The sequence below is a fragment of the Podarcis gaigeae genome, assembly GCF_964106915.1.
Source record: "Podarcis gaigeae genome assembly, chromosome: 6".
Lineage (NCBI taxonomy): Eukaryota > Metazoa > Chordata > Lepidosauria > Squamata > Lacertidae > Podarcis > Podarcis gaigeae.
In genome coordinates, this window is record NC_139682.1 from 53,274,855 (window position 1) to 53,290,190 (window position 15,336).

Consider the following 15,336-nt stretch of genomic DNA (forward strand, 5'->3'; position numbering starts at 1 on the left):
AGTGGAAGATTTACTGGACAGTCGTATCTTGGAAGTCGATCAGCTTAGTTCCTGAATGTTTTGGCTCCCAAACATCACAAACCCGGAAGTGACTGTTCCGGTTTGCAAACTATTTTTGGAAGTGGAACGTCCAGTGGGGCTTCTGCAGCTTCTGATTGGCTACAGGAGCTTCCTGCAGTTAATCAGAAGCCACACTTTGGTTTTTGAACATTTTGGAAGTGGAACGGACTTCCAGAATGGATTCCGTTCAACGTCCAAAGTACGACTGTATTGCCCACTATACATTGGACCCAGGAGGTGATTCCTCACCTTGCTGTCCATACAGGAAAGCTGTCTCTCCCCACCAGAGAAGGTCCTATGATTCATAAAGTTACTCTTTACTTATAAAGTTACTCTGATTCATAAAGTTACTCTTTTTGCTCTGGTGGCCAAAAAGATCAGAAAGAAGACTCTGGATGATATAGCAGTGAACTGTAAGGGAGATGCTGAGATCTAAATAGAGACTATTATTTGTGGCGCAACACCCCTTTTGCTTGAATTTATTTTTTATTCAGATTTGTCATGGTCAATGGCTAGTACAATAAAGTTATTTGGATTTGCAGTTCCTGAGGGGAGACTGGTTCAGGAGATGCCTCTGGCTTGATAGACCCTTTTCCAGAAGCCCAACTCAAGCAGGGGTTGGTGGACAATATTTATTCAAACTGGAAGCAGCTGCTATTGCTCAGTAGAAACACTGCACAAAATAAGAGGCAAACGTAAAACCGAAAGAATATTTTCTTCTCTATCAATTGCCCTTCTCTATATCACTCCTCCCTGAAGTCACTGTGATATCTTCTTTGAATATCAGTGAATTATGGGTGTACCAATACTCCCATTGATAAAGTACATTATTACCCTGCATGCAGTTAATTAAAACAACATTTCCCAATAACAGTGATCTGGTCCAGCTCTGAAGTGAGGAAAAGGGGAGGATTCAGCACCCAGCGGGTGAAACTAATTAGAGTGTGTGGGTGGAGGTTTAAGCAGTTCCCAGATTCCTGTAGCAACACCTGCCACAAAGTTGTTCTGGTAATTTAATGCAGCACACAAGACAAAGCCAGCAAAACAGCAAATCTTTTGAGGACTTATTCTAGCTACTGGAGCAAAGCAAGCAGCAGGCAGCTGGTTATGGAAATTGTAATCAATATCTTGTGGTCCTGGCTACCAGCTAGTCCCTCTCGGTTTTTCTATTGGACTGTGGCATTGATCTTCACCTGCGTGGCTCTGAAAGCCATCCAGCTATTTCAGACAAGGCAGAAACTGATCAAGGGTTTCAGGAGTTTCCCAGGACCTCCCAGCCACTGGCTGTATGGCCATATCCACATGGTAAGGGAATCTCTGACTTTCCTGGTGGGATGTTGGGTCTCTCTTTGTAAAACTGTGTTTCTCAATAAGGAACTGAAAATTGACTGAATGTTGTGTTACCAGTCACCATCCAGTTGTGCCTAAACTGTAAGGCAATCATTATGAAACTAAGAAACTTTATTTGGTGTAGTGCATTAGTAAATGAAGTTAAAAGGATCATACAAAGATTGTGCAACATACTCGTGGCATTAGCTGATTAACTGCTGATATAGCTGTTTTCTTAAACCCACAAGTGAAGCTATTACCACACTATCACACTATTACCACACTATCAAAGCTATTGAGAAACTACGAAAGTGTTGCAGGACTAACCATAAACAGGGATAAATTTGGTTTTTGTTGTTGTTGGCATGCAAAGACTACATCAGGAACACAGAAAGATAGATGAAATCAATGGATTTAAACTTTATGATGTGACAGAATAATTACTTTCTTGCCGAGTGTTTTCTCAGCTTCATGTCACATTCTGAAAGGATATTGTCTATCAAATGTGCTGCTTCATTAATATTGTCATTCATTCTGCTGGCACCTGCAAGGCAGCTGGCTTGGGGACTGTGCTGGTTCAGCAGACTGGGCTCCACATGATTGGACTGTTGGCTGCACATGATTGGACTGTTGGAATTTTAGATTTGGCCAAGGAATCTACATTAGCTAGTCGCTGGGACGTGACTCATGGCACCTTCTGAATGGAAGGCCACCAACAAGAAGCCACAACTGCCGCCCACTAGGAGCAGCGTACATGGCCATTGTGGGCCTAGTCATAGCGCCCTCCCTACTGTGTGAAGGCAATAGCTATGCTGTAAAGGAACATACTTGACAAGACAACAATTTGGGAGGGGGGAAGGCCACAACTTTATTGATTTCAGGTGTAGGTGGTCTTTGGCTCACATCTATATCCATTTCATTTTCCTGTTGGAGTGCTGAAATTTTGAACAGGGTATTGCCACGTATTGTGGCCTCCCCAATATGCTGATCTCTAGTTTCATTTTCAACCTCTACTCCCCGACTCCCATATTTGGCAAGCAACAGTTTGCATTTGTGATGGACCTGTTTCTCTTCTCCAATTTTACCTAAAGTTGAAGAATGATTCACAGATTCAGGCATAAATATTATATTATAATTTTATCTATAATGTTTCAATTTATTCCAACAAGAAAAAATGCTTTTCTAAATGTACTCTTTGGTGGCTGTTTTTTCTTCTTAACATTTATAGTTCAAAGGCTTATTTATGCTCAACCAGTGTGTGTTCTTCTACACCTGAGAGTCTGAAATGAAATTGATAAGGGGAGGCAAATGCAGAATAGAAAAAAACAGGTTTAAAAAGACTGTGGTTTTAGGATTGAGTCAAGTGGGTGAATTATTCCTTTGTTACATATGCATCCCAGCTTATAGTTATAGACTATTACATTACTTGATTATCTGTTTTCATCCTGAACTAAACATTTAATTAAAATCGGTAAATTGGTTACTGATACAGATGAAACCTGAGGAAGAATTCCTGAACGCAGCTGCATGGACAGAAAAGTACCCGCACTGTTATCCACGTTGGTATGGAAATTTCTTGGCTTTCCTGTCCCTCAACCACCCTGAATATGCAAAGGCCGTGTACAGCAGAGGCGGTAAGAAATTTGTATCTTATGTCCCTCTCACCATGCAGTTACATGAATACAGTGGTACTTCAGGTTAAGTACTTAATTCGTTCCGGAGTTCCGTTCTTAACCTGAAACTGTTCTTAACCTGAAGCACCACTTTAGCTAATGGGGCCTCCTGCTGCCGCCGTGCCGCCAGAGCAAGATTTCTGTTCTTATCCTGAAGCAAAGTTCTTAACCTGAAGCATTATTTCTGTGTTAGCGGAGTCTGTAACCTGAAGCGTATGTAACCTGAAGCGTATGTAACCCGAGGTACCACTGTATGCTGAAGGCTCTCAAAATTATTCATGCAGTAAGTTGCACTGCTCTTTGTAAGGCAAGAAATAAATGTAAGTGATTCATATTTCAAGGCCCTCCTAAAGCAACCTTCCCCAACCTGGTGCCTTCAATATGTTTTGAACTCCAACTCCCATCGGTCCCTCACTGCCAGGCAAAGAACTCCCAGCTCCCAGCTCTAGTTCTACCCAAGTCTTTAATGCTCAAATCAGATTGGTAGAGAAGGCACATTGCAGGGTACAATGTTCAACAGGTACATTAGAGAACTGGATATTTCATTTTGGAAATTGGGGGAAGCAGAACTATTTGCCCAACAAATGACTGAAGTCCCCAAGGCTGGGCAGGGAAATGGTCACACCTTGGAGTAAGCTGGGCCTGCAAAGGTTGTTCGTCTTTATCCGCATGTGCAAAGGTGTGGGAGTGTGCATTGGATCTGGCTGCTGAAAAGCAAGGAGAGGCAAGTGAGGGAGCTCTGGGTGCCCATAGGAATCCCCTAGATTGAGGCAACAGAGTACAATTCAGCAAATTAAACATTTAAATTTGTTCTCATAAATAGTTTTTTACCATCTCATGCTATACTCGTTTTATCTCATTTATTACACTATTCAGATCCTAAACCTCTTATAACACAGGACTTCCTAATTCCATGGATTGGTATGTATTTTCTCTCATTATTTTCATGTATTCCTGTGATATTCTTGTATCGAGCATATACATATATTCTCAGCTTTCAAACTTCAAACTTTCTTTGGGAAGCTGCTAGTATTTGTTAAGCTGGTGCCTTCCCCACTGGTGCCTTCCAGGAGGCTTCAGTGCCAGCTTTATTCCTTTGGCCAACTGTTTTCTGCCCATTTTGCTCAGGAATTAGACTCTATAGTATGTTTCCCTACAATCTCAAAAGTCTGTCCTTATAGAGTCTGCGAAGATGGACTTCTCGGGTTATAAGGAAATATACACACTGCATTCCATGCTTCAGAAATCCTTTAGTAGGTAAATAGATTTTTAACTTGAATTGTTCCAGCAATTAAGTGCCTACTTCAATGGGTCAAATATAGTGCTATAAACCCTGTCATCTGTGGTGGATAATTTACCATGGGACCCTGACCCTGGTGTATGTGCCTAAGAAAGACAACATTATCTTGGCCTTCTGTTCCTCATTTTCCTTCCTTTCCCTGGCAGGAAGGGGGCTTCTCGTCCTGAATGGGCCAAAGTGGCAGCAGCACAGGAAACTGCTGACTCCCGGATTCCATTACAATATTCTGAAGCCTTATGTGACTCTTATGGCAGAATCAGTCAAGGAGATGCTGGTAAGAAACCCCATTGCTAGTTTCAGGAGGTCAGCTCCAGTCTAAGAAGTTGCTCATCCACCTTCATGTTCTCAGTCCTGCTTTGAGCAGACTCAGAGGGCCTTTAATTTCTCTTTTTCTTTGACCTGAAAACCTCCTCTGATATACCACAAAGATTTTTTGGAAATGTTTGAGTCAGAAGCCCCCATCAAAGTGTGAAACTAGTTGAGCAGCCCTTTGGGTCTCAGGCAATGAGTTTGCAGCAGTATTGAATTCTAAAATTCCTTCAGAACCTGTGACACTTGATATTGTCTTAATTAGTTCATCCACATTTTCAGGACAGACAGATGCTGACTACCATTAGCTTTCTCTGTGGAATATTTAAATGCATCACTTTGAAGGGTTGTGCAGTGTTGTATTAGCTAGAATTGTATGTCAAAATCGTGTTTACTTCCTCTTCCATAACACAAAGTTCTTTTGAAAAGTTTGAGTCTGGAGTACCTGTGAAAGTATGAGGCTAGTTGAGCAGTCCTTTATGTTGCAGGCAATGACTTTTGCAGGAGCAAATACATTTTCCCCCAATGTCTAGTTATGACGCACAAATTCTCTCTCCCTCTCTCTGTCTGTCTGATGCTTCCTCATTCTTCTCCACATCTCCCCTGAATCAAAAGGCTTTATGTGTGTCCTTGAGATACGCTTACCAGCCAGTAGAGCAGGGGTCTGCAACCTTTTTCAGCTGTGAGCTGGTCCATTGTCCCTCAGACCATGTGGTGGGCCGGACTATTTTTGGGGGGAGGTGGGTGAACGAATTCCTATGCCCCACAAAGAACCCAGAGATGCATTTTAAATAAAAGCACACATTCTACTCATCTAAAAACATGCTGATTCCTGGACCGTCCCTGGGCCGGATTTAGAAGGTGATTGGGCAGCATCCGGCCCCCAGGCCTTAGGTTGCCTACCCCTGCAGTGGAGGACGCTGCTTAGCAGACAGTGGTGACTGATGCCCATTGGGACTAGGAGGATAGAAGGCAAAGAGGCCATCAGTAAGTGAAGCCAGAGCTAATGACAGCCAGAGCCAACCAGTCCTACTTTAATCCCTATTCCCTGCTGAGTTCTACAAATGCAACATCGTATCTAATAAAGAATCATCTAATCATTCAGGAGACTTCTCTATTCTCATTTCTTTCCCTTTCCTAAAATATTAGGATGTATGGGGAAAGCTGGTACTCAGCAACCCCACAGCATCAGTGGAGATGTTCGAATATGTCAGTCTGATGACTCTTGATAATATTATGAAATGTGCCTTCAGCTACCAGAAAAATGCTGAAACGGACAGGTCAGTATAAAATCCCTATTTCAGAGAAGGTGGGAGTCCCAGACAGATATAGACCTTCTTTTCTGTGTCATGCGCTAGGAGTGTCATGAGAAGCAAGCCCAAGATTGCAGTCACCTCTGCGATCTGCATATGGTTAAGGAAGCCATTCAGGATGGTGGACATCACTACATCTTTGGGGAGTAAATTCTATAGTTTAACTGTGCGAAGAAATACTTTCGTTTGTCTGTGATGAATCTTCCAACTGTCAGCTTCAATGGATGACCCTAGGTTCCTTCCTCTAACCCCTGGACCAATTAGTTTGTTCTTATTGTGAGATAATCAGCCTCATATAACCAGCATGCTTAAGTCTAATTAATGCACAAAGGGGTTAAGGCCATAGAGTAAGCTGTCCTGCCAGGCCTAGCTCACCATGGAAGGTACCAGGTAATCAGAAACTAATCGGCAGCCAGTGCAGTCAGGCCAGAATTTGTGCAATATGCTCAAAACATGTTACCCTGGTGAGCTTCAAGGCCGCCAAACAGATGTCAAAGAGATAAACAACTACCTGACATTCAGAAGACATCTTAAGGCAGCCCTGTTCAGGGAAGTTTTTAATATGTAATGCTGTACTGTTTTTAACACTTGATTGGGAGCCGCCCAGAGTGGCTGGGGAAAATCAGCCAGATAGGCGGGGTATAAATAATAAATTGTTGTTGTTGTTGTTGTTGTTGTTGTTGTTGTTGTTGTTGTTGTTCACCAGCTGAAGTTTCTGAAACTGTCTTCAGAGGTAGTCCTATACATAAGGTGTTGCAATAATTGAACATAGAGGTAGCCAGAGTATAGACAATGGAAATAAGGCTATCGCTGTCCAGATTGGAGTGCAGCTGGGCTGCCAGCCAAAGCTGATTGAAGACACTACAGGCCACCAAGGCTGCCAGAAATACCCCCAAACTACGTACCCACTCCATCACAATCCATCTAGTCTAGGGAACCACGCACCAACAGTACCTCAGACTTATCTGGATTGATCATCAGCTTGTTGGCTCTTACACAGTCATCTGATCTTTGTTTTTTGTGTGTGTTTATATTGGTCTCCATTTCTCACTGTCCACAGAGAAAATTCCTATATTCAAACTGTTTTTGATCTCGGGTTCCTGGCTTATCAGAGACTGAAAACACCATTACATCACAATGATTTCATTTACTGGTTGAGCTCCAAAGGGCGTCAGTTTTACAAAGCTTGCAAAATAGCCCACCATCACACGGGTATGTATTTTTTACTTCCTGGCAACAACTTTTTCTTCCTGCTCCCCCTCCTCCTCTTCTTCTTCTGAGCTAATTTATAATTTTATTTCCTAATAAAAAAATTCAAAATAAAAGAATATATTGTTTCAGTACCATTAGGAAAATTTAAAATTGTAAGTGTTGGTATGATGCACTTGAAAAGCAAGACAAACATTTTTTAAATTAATTTAACAATGATCTTATTATAATAGAGAGACTAGAAATGAAAAAGGTTGAAGCAAAATTAAGAAAACACATAACTGCCTCCTCCTTTCCAACTCAACTTCTCTAGCTATGTGCTCAATCATTTATATAAGGAGAAAGGACTTTCTATTTATAAGAAGTAAAATTTTATAAATGAAATCAACCAGCACCTTGGCATTATATTTACGTCCCTATCAATTCTTCTCATACTTCCTAATAACATGAATTCTCTTTCTGGAACCCTAAAATCTGATCATTTGTCTAACATAATGAATATATCTTTCTTATACTTCTGAGAATTTTCATGAATGCAGCCAATTCAATAATTTCTCTCTGTCCCCAGAGAAATATTTCATTGTCATTTTCCCACATCATTCCTGTTCAGGATTTCTCCCTGGATTTCTGGAGATCATGCAACCTTTACTGAATTGTTAAACGTCCAAAAGACCCTGAGGAAACCTGTGTGTGTGTGTGTGTGTGTGTGTGTGTGTGTGTGTGTGTGTGTGAAAGGGCAGAGTTTGCATCTGGATTCTCATCTTCCCTATATCCTGGGACTTCTTCTCCTTTTTCGCTTTCTCCTATGTGAAGCTTTAATCCCAACATGATATGGTAACTCTCTCTAAGTACATAGGAATAGCCTGCTGGATGAGGCCAATAGCCCATTCTAGTGCAGCATCCTTTCTCACAGTGGTCAACTAGATGCCAGTGAGAACCTAGGAAGCAGAACCTAAACACAAAAGAACTCCCCCCTCCTGTGGTTCCCAAAAACCAGCATTTGGAAGCCTTAATGCTCCCAACTGTGGACTGAAATTTGGACCGAAAACTGTTTAGCTCTTTAAGCTACTGATCATTCTAAGCTTCCTTTTCAGAGCTCAGCTAATAAAAGTATTTGTTACCCTAAGCATAACACAATCTAAATATATTTGCTTGCCTCTTATGTATAGCTTTATTCATTTCATACTGTATGTTTTCAATGCAGAGAAGGTAATAAGAGAGAGGAAGGATTCCCTCAAGAATGAGAAAGAGCTTGAAAAGATTCTGAAGAAGAGGCATTTGGACTTCCTGGATATTCTTCTTTGCGCAAAGGTGGACATTGTAAAAATAATGCACCTATTCCTGCCATGCTATATTGCTAAGGGCTTTTCCAGCCATCACTAACCTTCTTTGAAAGGTTTGATGTGAGCTGGGAGAGGGAGGAGGGTCTTGGAGAACTTGAAATATTGGATCTCACCAATCCTATAAAACACTATGTTCCCTGTGTGGTTAGGATGAAAATGGAAATTCATTGTCAGATGAAGACATACGTGCAGAAGTGGACACATTCATGTTTGAAGGTCATGATACCACAGCTAGTGGAATCTCTTGGCTCTTTTATTGTATGGCTCAGAACCCTGAACATCAGCAGAAATGCAGAGAGGAGATCATGGAGCTTGTTGGGCAACAAGAGGATATTCAATGGTCAGACTAAATTATTGTTCAACCTTAAATGTTTATTTCCTGCTTTATGGGTTTCTCAGAAATTAAGAGAAGATGAAGGGACAGCAACACTGCAGAGTGTTTTAGGGTCAGAGTACTCTGACCACAAGTCTCAGGTTCCTTAGGTTCCAGGGAAATTGGCCTAATCCTATGCCTTCGAACCCTATTTGCTACATCTTAATAAATGGTTAAAAAGGTAAAAGGTAAAGGTAAAGGACCCCTGACAGTTAAGTCCAGTCTCAGATGACTCTGGGGTTGTGGCGCTCATCTCGCTTTACAGGCCGAGGGAGCCGGCATTTGTCTGCAGACAGTTTTTCCAGGTCATGTGGCCAGCATGACTAAGTTGCTTCTGGCACAACGGAACTCCGAAGCCAGAGCAGCGCACGGAAATGCCATATACCTTCCCATTGGAGTGGTACCTATTTATCTACTTGCACTTTTGGACGTGCTTTCGAACTACTAGCAGAAGCTGGGACTGAGCAATGGGAGCTCACCCCATCGTGGGGATTCGAACCGCCGATCTTCTGATTGGCAAGCCCAAGGCAACCACAGCACCACCTGCGTCCCTTAAAAAACAGTTATGAGACCTAAATCTGGCAATTTTGGGCTGTGTCTTTAAGGGACAACTTGGGAAAGATGACGTACAGCACCATGTGCATTAAGGAGAGCCTTCGGCTTTATCCTCCAGTACCTCTTATAGCACGAGAAGTGGATTCTCCTGCGACTTTTGCTGATGGACGAACCTTACCAAAAGGTAGGCTTCCCCTCTCTCCCTTCTGCACAGTGGCGTAGCGTGGGTTGTCAGCACCCGGGGCAAGGCAAGTAATTTGCACCCCCTAACCCGTGGATTTGCGCCCCCTAACCCTAACCCCCAGATGTTGCGCCCGGTGCGGCCGGCCCCCCCTGCACCCCCCACGCTACGCCACTGCTTCTGCAGACTTCCTTTGAACTCACCCCTTCCTCTTCCATCTTCATTCTTACACTGTTCTCATTATTCAATTCCACTGTCACTTAACTTCCATCAAGGGTTTCTAACCTTTTCTGGACCACATTCATCCTTGGCTACCTTGTGGGGTTATTGACAACTGTGATGCGGCCACCGCACACTCTTGCATGCACACACTCACATTCGTGCACACAGGGAATATGTGGAGGACACATACAGGTGTGCATGCCTACACAGAGGTACACAGCCCCTGTCTTCAGATGGACACTTTCAGGAGCTGCTAGGCCTTAGATGGACAATCTCTTGAGGCCCCACCTACACCTAAATGAATTCCTTGGGCAAACAAACAAATATTATATGACCAGGAAATATGCTTTCCAGCTGCCTTCCTGTACTCTGTGCAGGATCATCCTGGTTATCAGTGCAACAGCTCTGAAAATCTGCCTGTCTTTGCAGCAAGTTATTGAGAATGAATGTTTTGGTAAATGCCACTGGATAGCAATTAATTCTCATTACATAATATCACTGGTGACGAAATGATACTAGATGATGTCTCTCTCTTTTTTTCCACAGGCTTTCTAACTATATTGGATATTTATGGTCTTCACAGAAATCCTGAGATTTGGGACAATCCTGAGGTAATAATAAAAGAAGAAAAGACTAAGCAAGACCTTTCTGGTGAGACTGAGAGAAGTTGACATGTTTTGAGAAAAAGATGGTGGAATAAGTGCCATAGACACATACAATTTCTTTAAGAAAAGAGGCCAATTGTTTGTCACACTAACACTGTGTGACTAGATGTGTGGATTTATCCCAGTGTTTTGTTTTACCAGTTTCTTGCTTGTTTAGCTTAATAAACGCATCCAGAAGTATTCTAATTTGGAGGTGAGAAAGGTTGATTTAGTCCATTGCCCCATATCAATGGCTTAATGCCAAACTATCTACCCCCTGATATGATATTAGGTGTGGAGCAGAATCATATAAATGCAACTAATGCCTGCGCTTCCCTATGTGGATACTACCAGCTCTAGAGTGTGTGCATGAGAGAGAGATGCTGGTGAAAGTGTGTGTGTCTCTCTGTGTGTTTCTGTAAGTGTGTGTGTGTGTGTGTGTGTGTGTGTGTGTGTGTGCGTGCATGTAGAGCCAAATTCCTCCCTATGCCATGACTCTGATCCAAATCCCTTTCTTGCCAGCAGCTGTTAGCAAAAAGAAAAATGTTTGGATATATCTTCAAACACTCTGATGTCAAGCTTAGTGTGTCCCTCTACAGAATTAGATAAGAACAGTATGAGGAATATACTGTACTAATTAAGTAGAGGGACAGGCCACATATTATGTGGTTATGATTCTTAAAATGTTGCTTAAGCACTTGCAAAATGGCAAAAATCTGTTGTGAAAAGAAAACCATTGCAAAAATATATTGGCAAAGCTGCTGTGGAATCCTAAACCAGAAAACATTCCTAATCCACGTCAGGAGCTATGGAAGTATTCTGCTAAAAATCCACCCACCCACCAGTCCCTAAAGTGCTGCTTACAAAAACTGTGTAGGCTTCCCTCTCCATTCAAAGAGCAACTTCAGGAGCAACATCAGCAGCACAGCAGGGGGGAAAGGTTAGCATTTCCCTCCCAACCCCTGCAGGCCTGTTGCTGGTCAGACACCCCAATGGCTGTGTACAGTTTTAAAAACATACACACTAATGCAATTAACATCATGTCTCATTTGGCCCAGGCATTTATAGATATGAAGGAATTTTCCTTCAGATTACATTGGGGAAAACATGTTGCTAAAAGTGCAGTCCTATAATCCTATACAGAACTAAGCCCCATGGCGCTCAATGGGCATTATGACCTGGTAAGTGGGTATAGAACAGTATTCTTTTTTGTGAATGCCCCCTTTTCCTTTAGCTCTTTTGCCACTATATCAGTTGCCATTCTAATCCAAAATTCCATGACTTATTTTCTGTTGTAGGAGTTTAATCCTCTAAGATTCTCCACAGAGAATTCAAAGCATCGCCACCCATATGCTTTCTTGCCTTTTTCTGCAGGGCCAAGGTAAATATTTTCTCACCTATACTTTGCACTGTTCCCTCCATAACAGGAGACTTTGACATTAATATTCCATGAAAGACACAACTGTGTTCAAAGATTATAAAATTGTGGATGAGTCCACAGCAAGGCAGAATTAGCTGCCAGCATAAAACAATATATACTAAAAAGCCTAAAAGGGTAGGGCATACAAAGGGGAACAAAGATGGTGCCAGACATTCATTTCTGGGAAGGGAAATCTAAAAGTGAAGGAGCAACAACCGAAAAGGCCCTGATTGGACCATCTGCAGAATGCTCTTCTGTTCATAATGTAATGTTGCCCTTTATTCTACTCAGGAACTGCATTGGACAACAGTTTGCCATGAATGAGATGAAGATTGCTCTTGCATTGACACTCCTGCGCTTTGAGCTTTTGCCTGATCCTGCCAACCTCCCGATTCCCATGCCGCAAATTGTCACCCGATCCATAAATGGGATATATCTGAAGCTGAAGGCTCTCCACTGATGGCTGCTGTTACCAGAGTAGTAATGCTTGCTTCTGGACTCTCAATTCCTGCCAATAAATATTTTTCTAAGAAGGCTTACAGATAATTTACATATTTTAAAAACACAACAGATAGTCATGACATATTAAGAAGTGTTCAGGACCCTTCCCGCAGAACAGCTGATGTGGGATCAACCTATATATGACCCTGTTAATTGTTAGAATTCCTGCTCCATGATTGCAGTCATGGGATTGTTGTCTATCACATAACGGTGTATGTTTTGACTCCACAGTGTGGGAAGTGATGGAGACAGGATGTTTGTGTTACGATTGTCCGTTGTTTTTTCTCTTTGCTATCTAATGAGAAAGAGGAAGGAGCTAAGTCATAATGCTCCATATGTGTTTATATGTAAATAAATGTAGATTAGCCAAATGCTGAGCTACTAAGTTCTGTTACGTGGACTGCACAAACTCTGTGGATCCCTGAGTGTGCCGGTGTTGTTTGGCATCAGTCGCTGTGATGTTCGGGCAGAAGAAAGCCTTTGAAGCTCCTGAACGATTGACCAGGAGGGAGAGAACATGCCAGCCAGGCATGTGTCTCTACCAGGGTCCTACTCGAGAGTAGGATGAGCTAATGACAATGAGCTCCAGATGAGTATTTGCCCCTGGCAGATGGGGTTTGGGGATAATGGGTATTTAGTTGTCATGAATTATTTGCTATCTTTCTGTGATTTTATGGCAAACTCTCTTGTGCTTATTGAACATGCCCACTACAGAGCTTTGGTTTGTTTGTTTTTTAAATAATTTTTATTAGGTTTCTGTTTAACAATAAAGAACACATAATAGCATAACATTTTCCAGTATCCACATTTCATACACTTCCTTGGACTTCCTCACACCTCTTGTTACTGCTTTCTAAACTCAAAAATTTTAACAGCAAATTATTAACTTATTTTAATTTATATAATAAAGTTTTCCAGTATTAAGGTCTCAAATTTTAAAATTTAGCCACTCTCTTATTAGAACTTAATTATAAAATATTGTTAATCCAAAATTTATCCTTTCTTTCAATTACATTCAAATTTATATTCCTTATTACTAATTTATTGGAGCCATGTTAATATAAATCTTACATCTTTCTTAACATTCATACAATTTGCAATGTTTTTGTAAATAATCCTTAAATTTCTTCCAGTTCTCCTCCACCAGTTCTTCTCCCAGGTCTCGGATTCTGCCAGTCATCTCAGCCAGTTCCATATAGTCCATCAGTTGCATCTGCCATTCTTCCAGTGTGGGCAAATCTTGAGTTTTCCAGCCTTTAGCGATGAGTATCCTTGCTGCTGTTGTAGCATACATAAAAAAGGTTCGGTTATTTACAATATAAACTCTGAAATCAAGGCTTAATATGGCTGGATTTTAATTTTCATATGTTTTATATTATAGACCTAGGAATACTTTGGGGTTTGTTTGTTTTTAGTAAAACATTGTATGCATTAGTCAGCTTTATACTATATATAGGTCATAACTATTGTGTTCCAAGGATTGTAAGGGGAAAAGCCTGATCTTTTGGACTTTCTCCTTGTTGCTGATCTCACATCAACAGATGTGGGCAAACATCATCTGTGGACCCAAGGTGGAAGAATGTTGAAGCTTGGCACTCTGTCCTCATGAAAATCCATCATTTTAGTGCCATTTTTCCTAGCATACAAAAGTATGCAATTTTGCCTAATATGCACATTTTTGCAAAGCAATGTCTGTAAATAAAATATATTGTTGTATGTTATATTCACTAATACACACATTTTTTATGCACACTTTGCCTCAGTGTATTCTGAAGAATTACGCAGTAAAATTTGGAAAAGGGCAAACTTCAAAGTATGTCTGTTTCGGTTCTTGTATTGTTTGAGAGGCTGTGAATTTTGTCATTTTTTATTTAAATGGAAAGTGAATCAAATATGTCCCCTATCCCTATTGGGGAATTTTAGGCTACTGGTATAAAGACTTCAGTTTCTGATGGGATGCATGCAGTTAATTAAAACATTTCCCAGTAACAGTGATCTGGATCCAAGTGGGGGAAAGGGAAAGATTCAGCGCCCAGCAGGTGGAACTACTTAGAGTGTGGGTGGAGGTTTAAGCAGTTCCCAGATTCCTGCAGTACCAGGATTTAATCTGATATTTTGACACAGCACACAGACCAAAGCCAAGCAAGCCGGAAGGTTTTCAGGACTTATTGTAGATGCTGAAGCAAAGCAAGCAGCAAGCAGCTGGCAATGGAAATTGTAATCAATGCCTTATGGTCCTGGCTACCAGCGAGTCCCTCTCAGTTTTTCCATTGGACTGTGGCATTGATCTTCACCTGCATGGCTCTGAAAGCCATCCAGCTATTTCAGACAAGGCAGAAACTGATCAAGGGTTTTAAGAGTTCCCCAGGACCCGCCAGCCACTGGCTGTATGGCCATGTCCACATGGTAAGGGATTCTCTGACTTACAGTACCTAGTGAGATGTTGGGGGTCTCTTTATAAAACTGCGTTTCTCAATAAGGAACTGAAAATTGACTGAGTGTTGTGTTACCAGTCACCATTCAGTTGTGGATAAAGTGTAGGGCAATCACTATGAAACTGGAAAACTTTATGTCCATAGAGTGCTTTGCTTCTTTGTTGATTGAACAACTTGAAATGTATTTGTCAGGGCATGTTTGCAGGGGTAAATCCATTTGCCAGCTGTATTTGGCAATGATGAATAAAGTATGCATGCAGAGGTAAATTACCTGAATGAAAAGAATTTAGCTGGAGGCAAGAATGGCAGGGTGGAGCGATCATTGCTGGCATAGCCTCCATGTGGTGGTTTTTTTTTACTTTTTATTCCTTGTTTTCTTTCTTTTTCTTTTTACCATTCTGTATATAATTTCTATCAAGTTTTCTGTTTTGCAATTTAAGATACTCGTTTTACATCCTTAAGATATCAA

At 41.4% G+C, this 15,336-nt stretch overlaps 1 protein-coding gene across 4 annotated transcripts; it reads left to right on the forward strand.

The window, feature by feature from the left end:
• The first annotated feature begins 1,013 nt into the window (after positions 1 to 1,013).
• On the forward strand, positions 1,014 to 12,803 carry LOC310846228 (cytochrome P450 4B1-like). 4 transcript variants are annotated; one of them, XR_014565204.1, is made up of 12 exons: positions 1,014 to 1,365; positions 2,882 to 3,023; positions 3,939 to 3,983; positions 4,509 to 4,636; positions 5,821 to 5,951; positions 7,045 to 7,196; positions 8,398 to 8,504; positions 8,686 to 8,876; positions 9,515 to 9,648; positions 10,414 to 10,518; positions 11,810 to 11,892; positions 12,223 to 12,289. XR_014565204.1 is itself a non-coding variant. In XM_083742449.1 (12 exons), the coding sequence occupies exons 1-12, from the start codon at positions 1,168 to 1,170 to the stop codon at positions 12,389 to 12,391; spliced, it is 1,545 nt and encodes a 514-aa protein (XP_083598575.1). In that variant the 5' UTR covers positions 1,014 to 1,167; the 3' UTR covers positions 12,392 to 12,803. The 4 variants fall into 4 exon arrangements, 2 of the variants coding, with proteins under 2 accessions (XP_083598575.1, XP_083598576.1); XM_083742449.1 differs by having other exon boundaries at positions 10,414 to 10,478; positions 12,223 to 12,803; XR_014565205.1 differs by lacking the exons at positions 11,810 to 11,892; positions 12,223 to 12,289 and adding an exon at positions 10,982 to 11,658 and having other exon boundaries at positions 10,414 to 10,949.
• Positions 12,804 to 15,336: the final 2,533 nt, after the last annotated feature.

What these genes read in the sequence shown, in the direction of transcription:
- LOC310846228 (XM_083742449.1), top strand. Translation starts at nt 1,168, where the DNA reads ATGGAAATTGTAATCAATATCTTGTGGTCCTGGCTACCAGCTAGTCCC. An exon ending in AATCAGTCAAGGAGATGCTG is followed by an intron (nt 4,637 to 5,820) that starts GTAAGAAACCCC and finishes CTAAAATATTAG; the next exon opens with GATGTATGGGGAAAGCTGGT. An exon ending in AATAGCCCACCATCACACGG is followed by an intron (nt 7,197 to 8,397) that starts GTATGTATTTTT and finishes TTTTCAATGCAG; the next exon opens with AGAAGGTAATAAGAGAGAGG.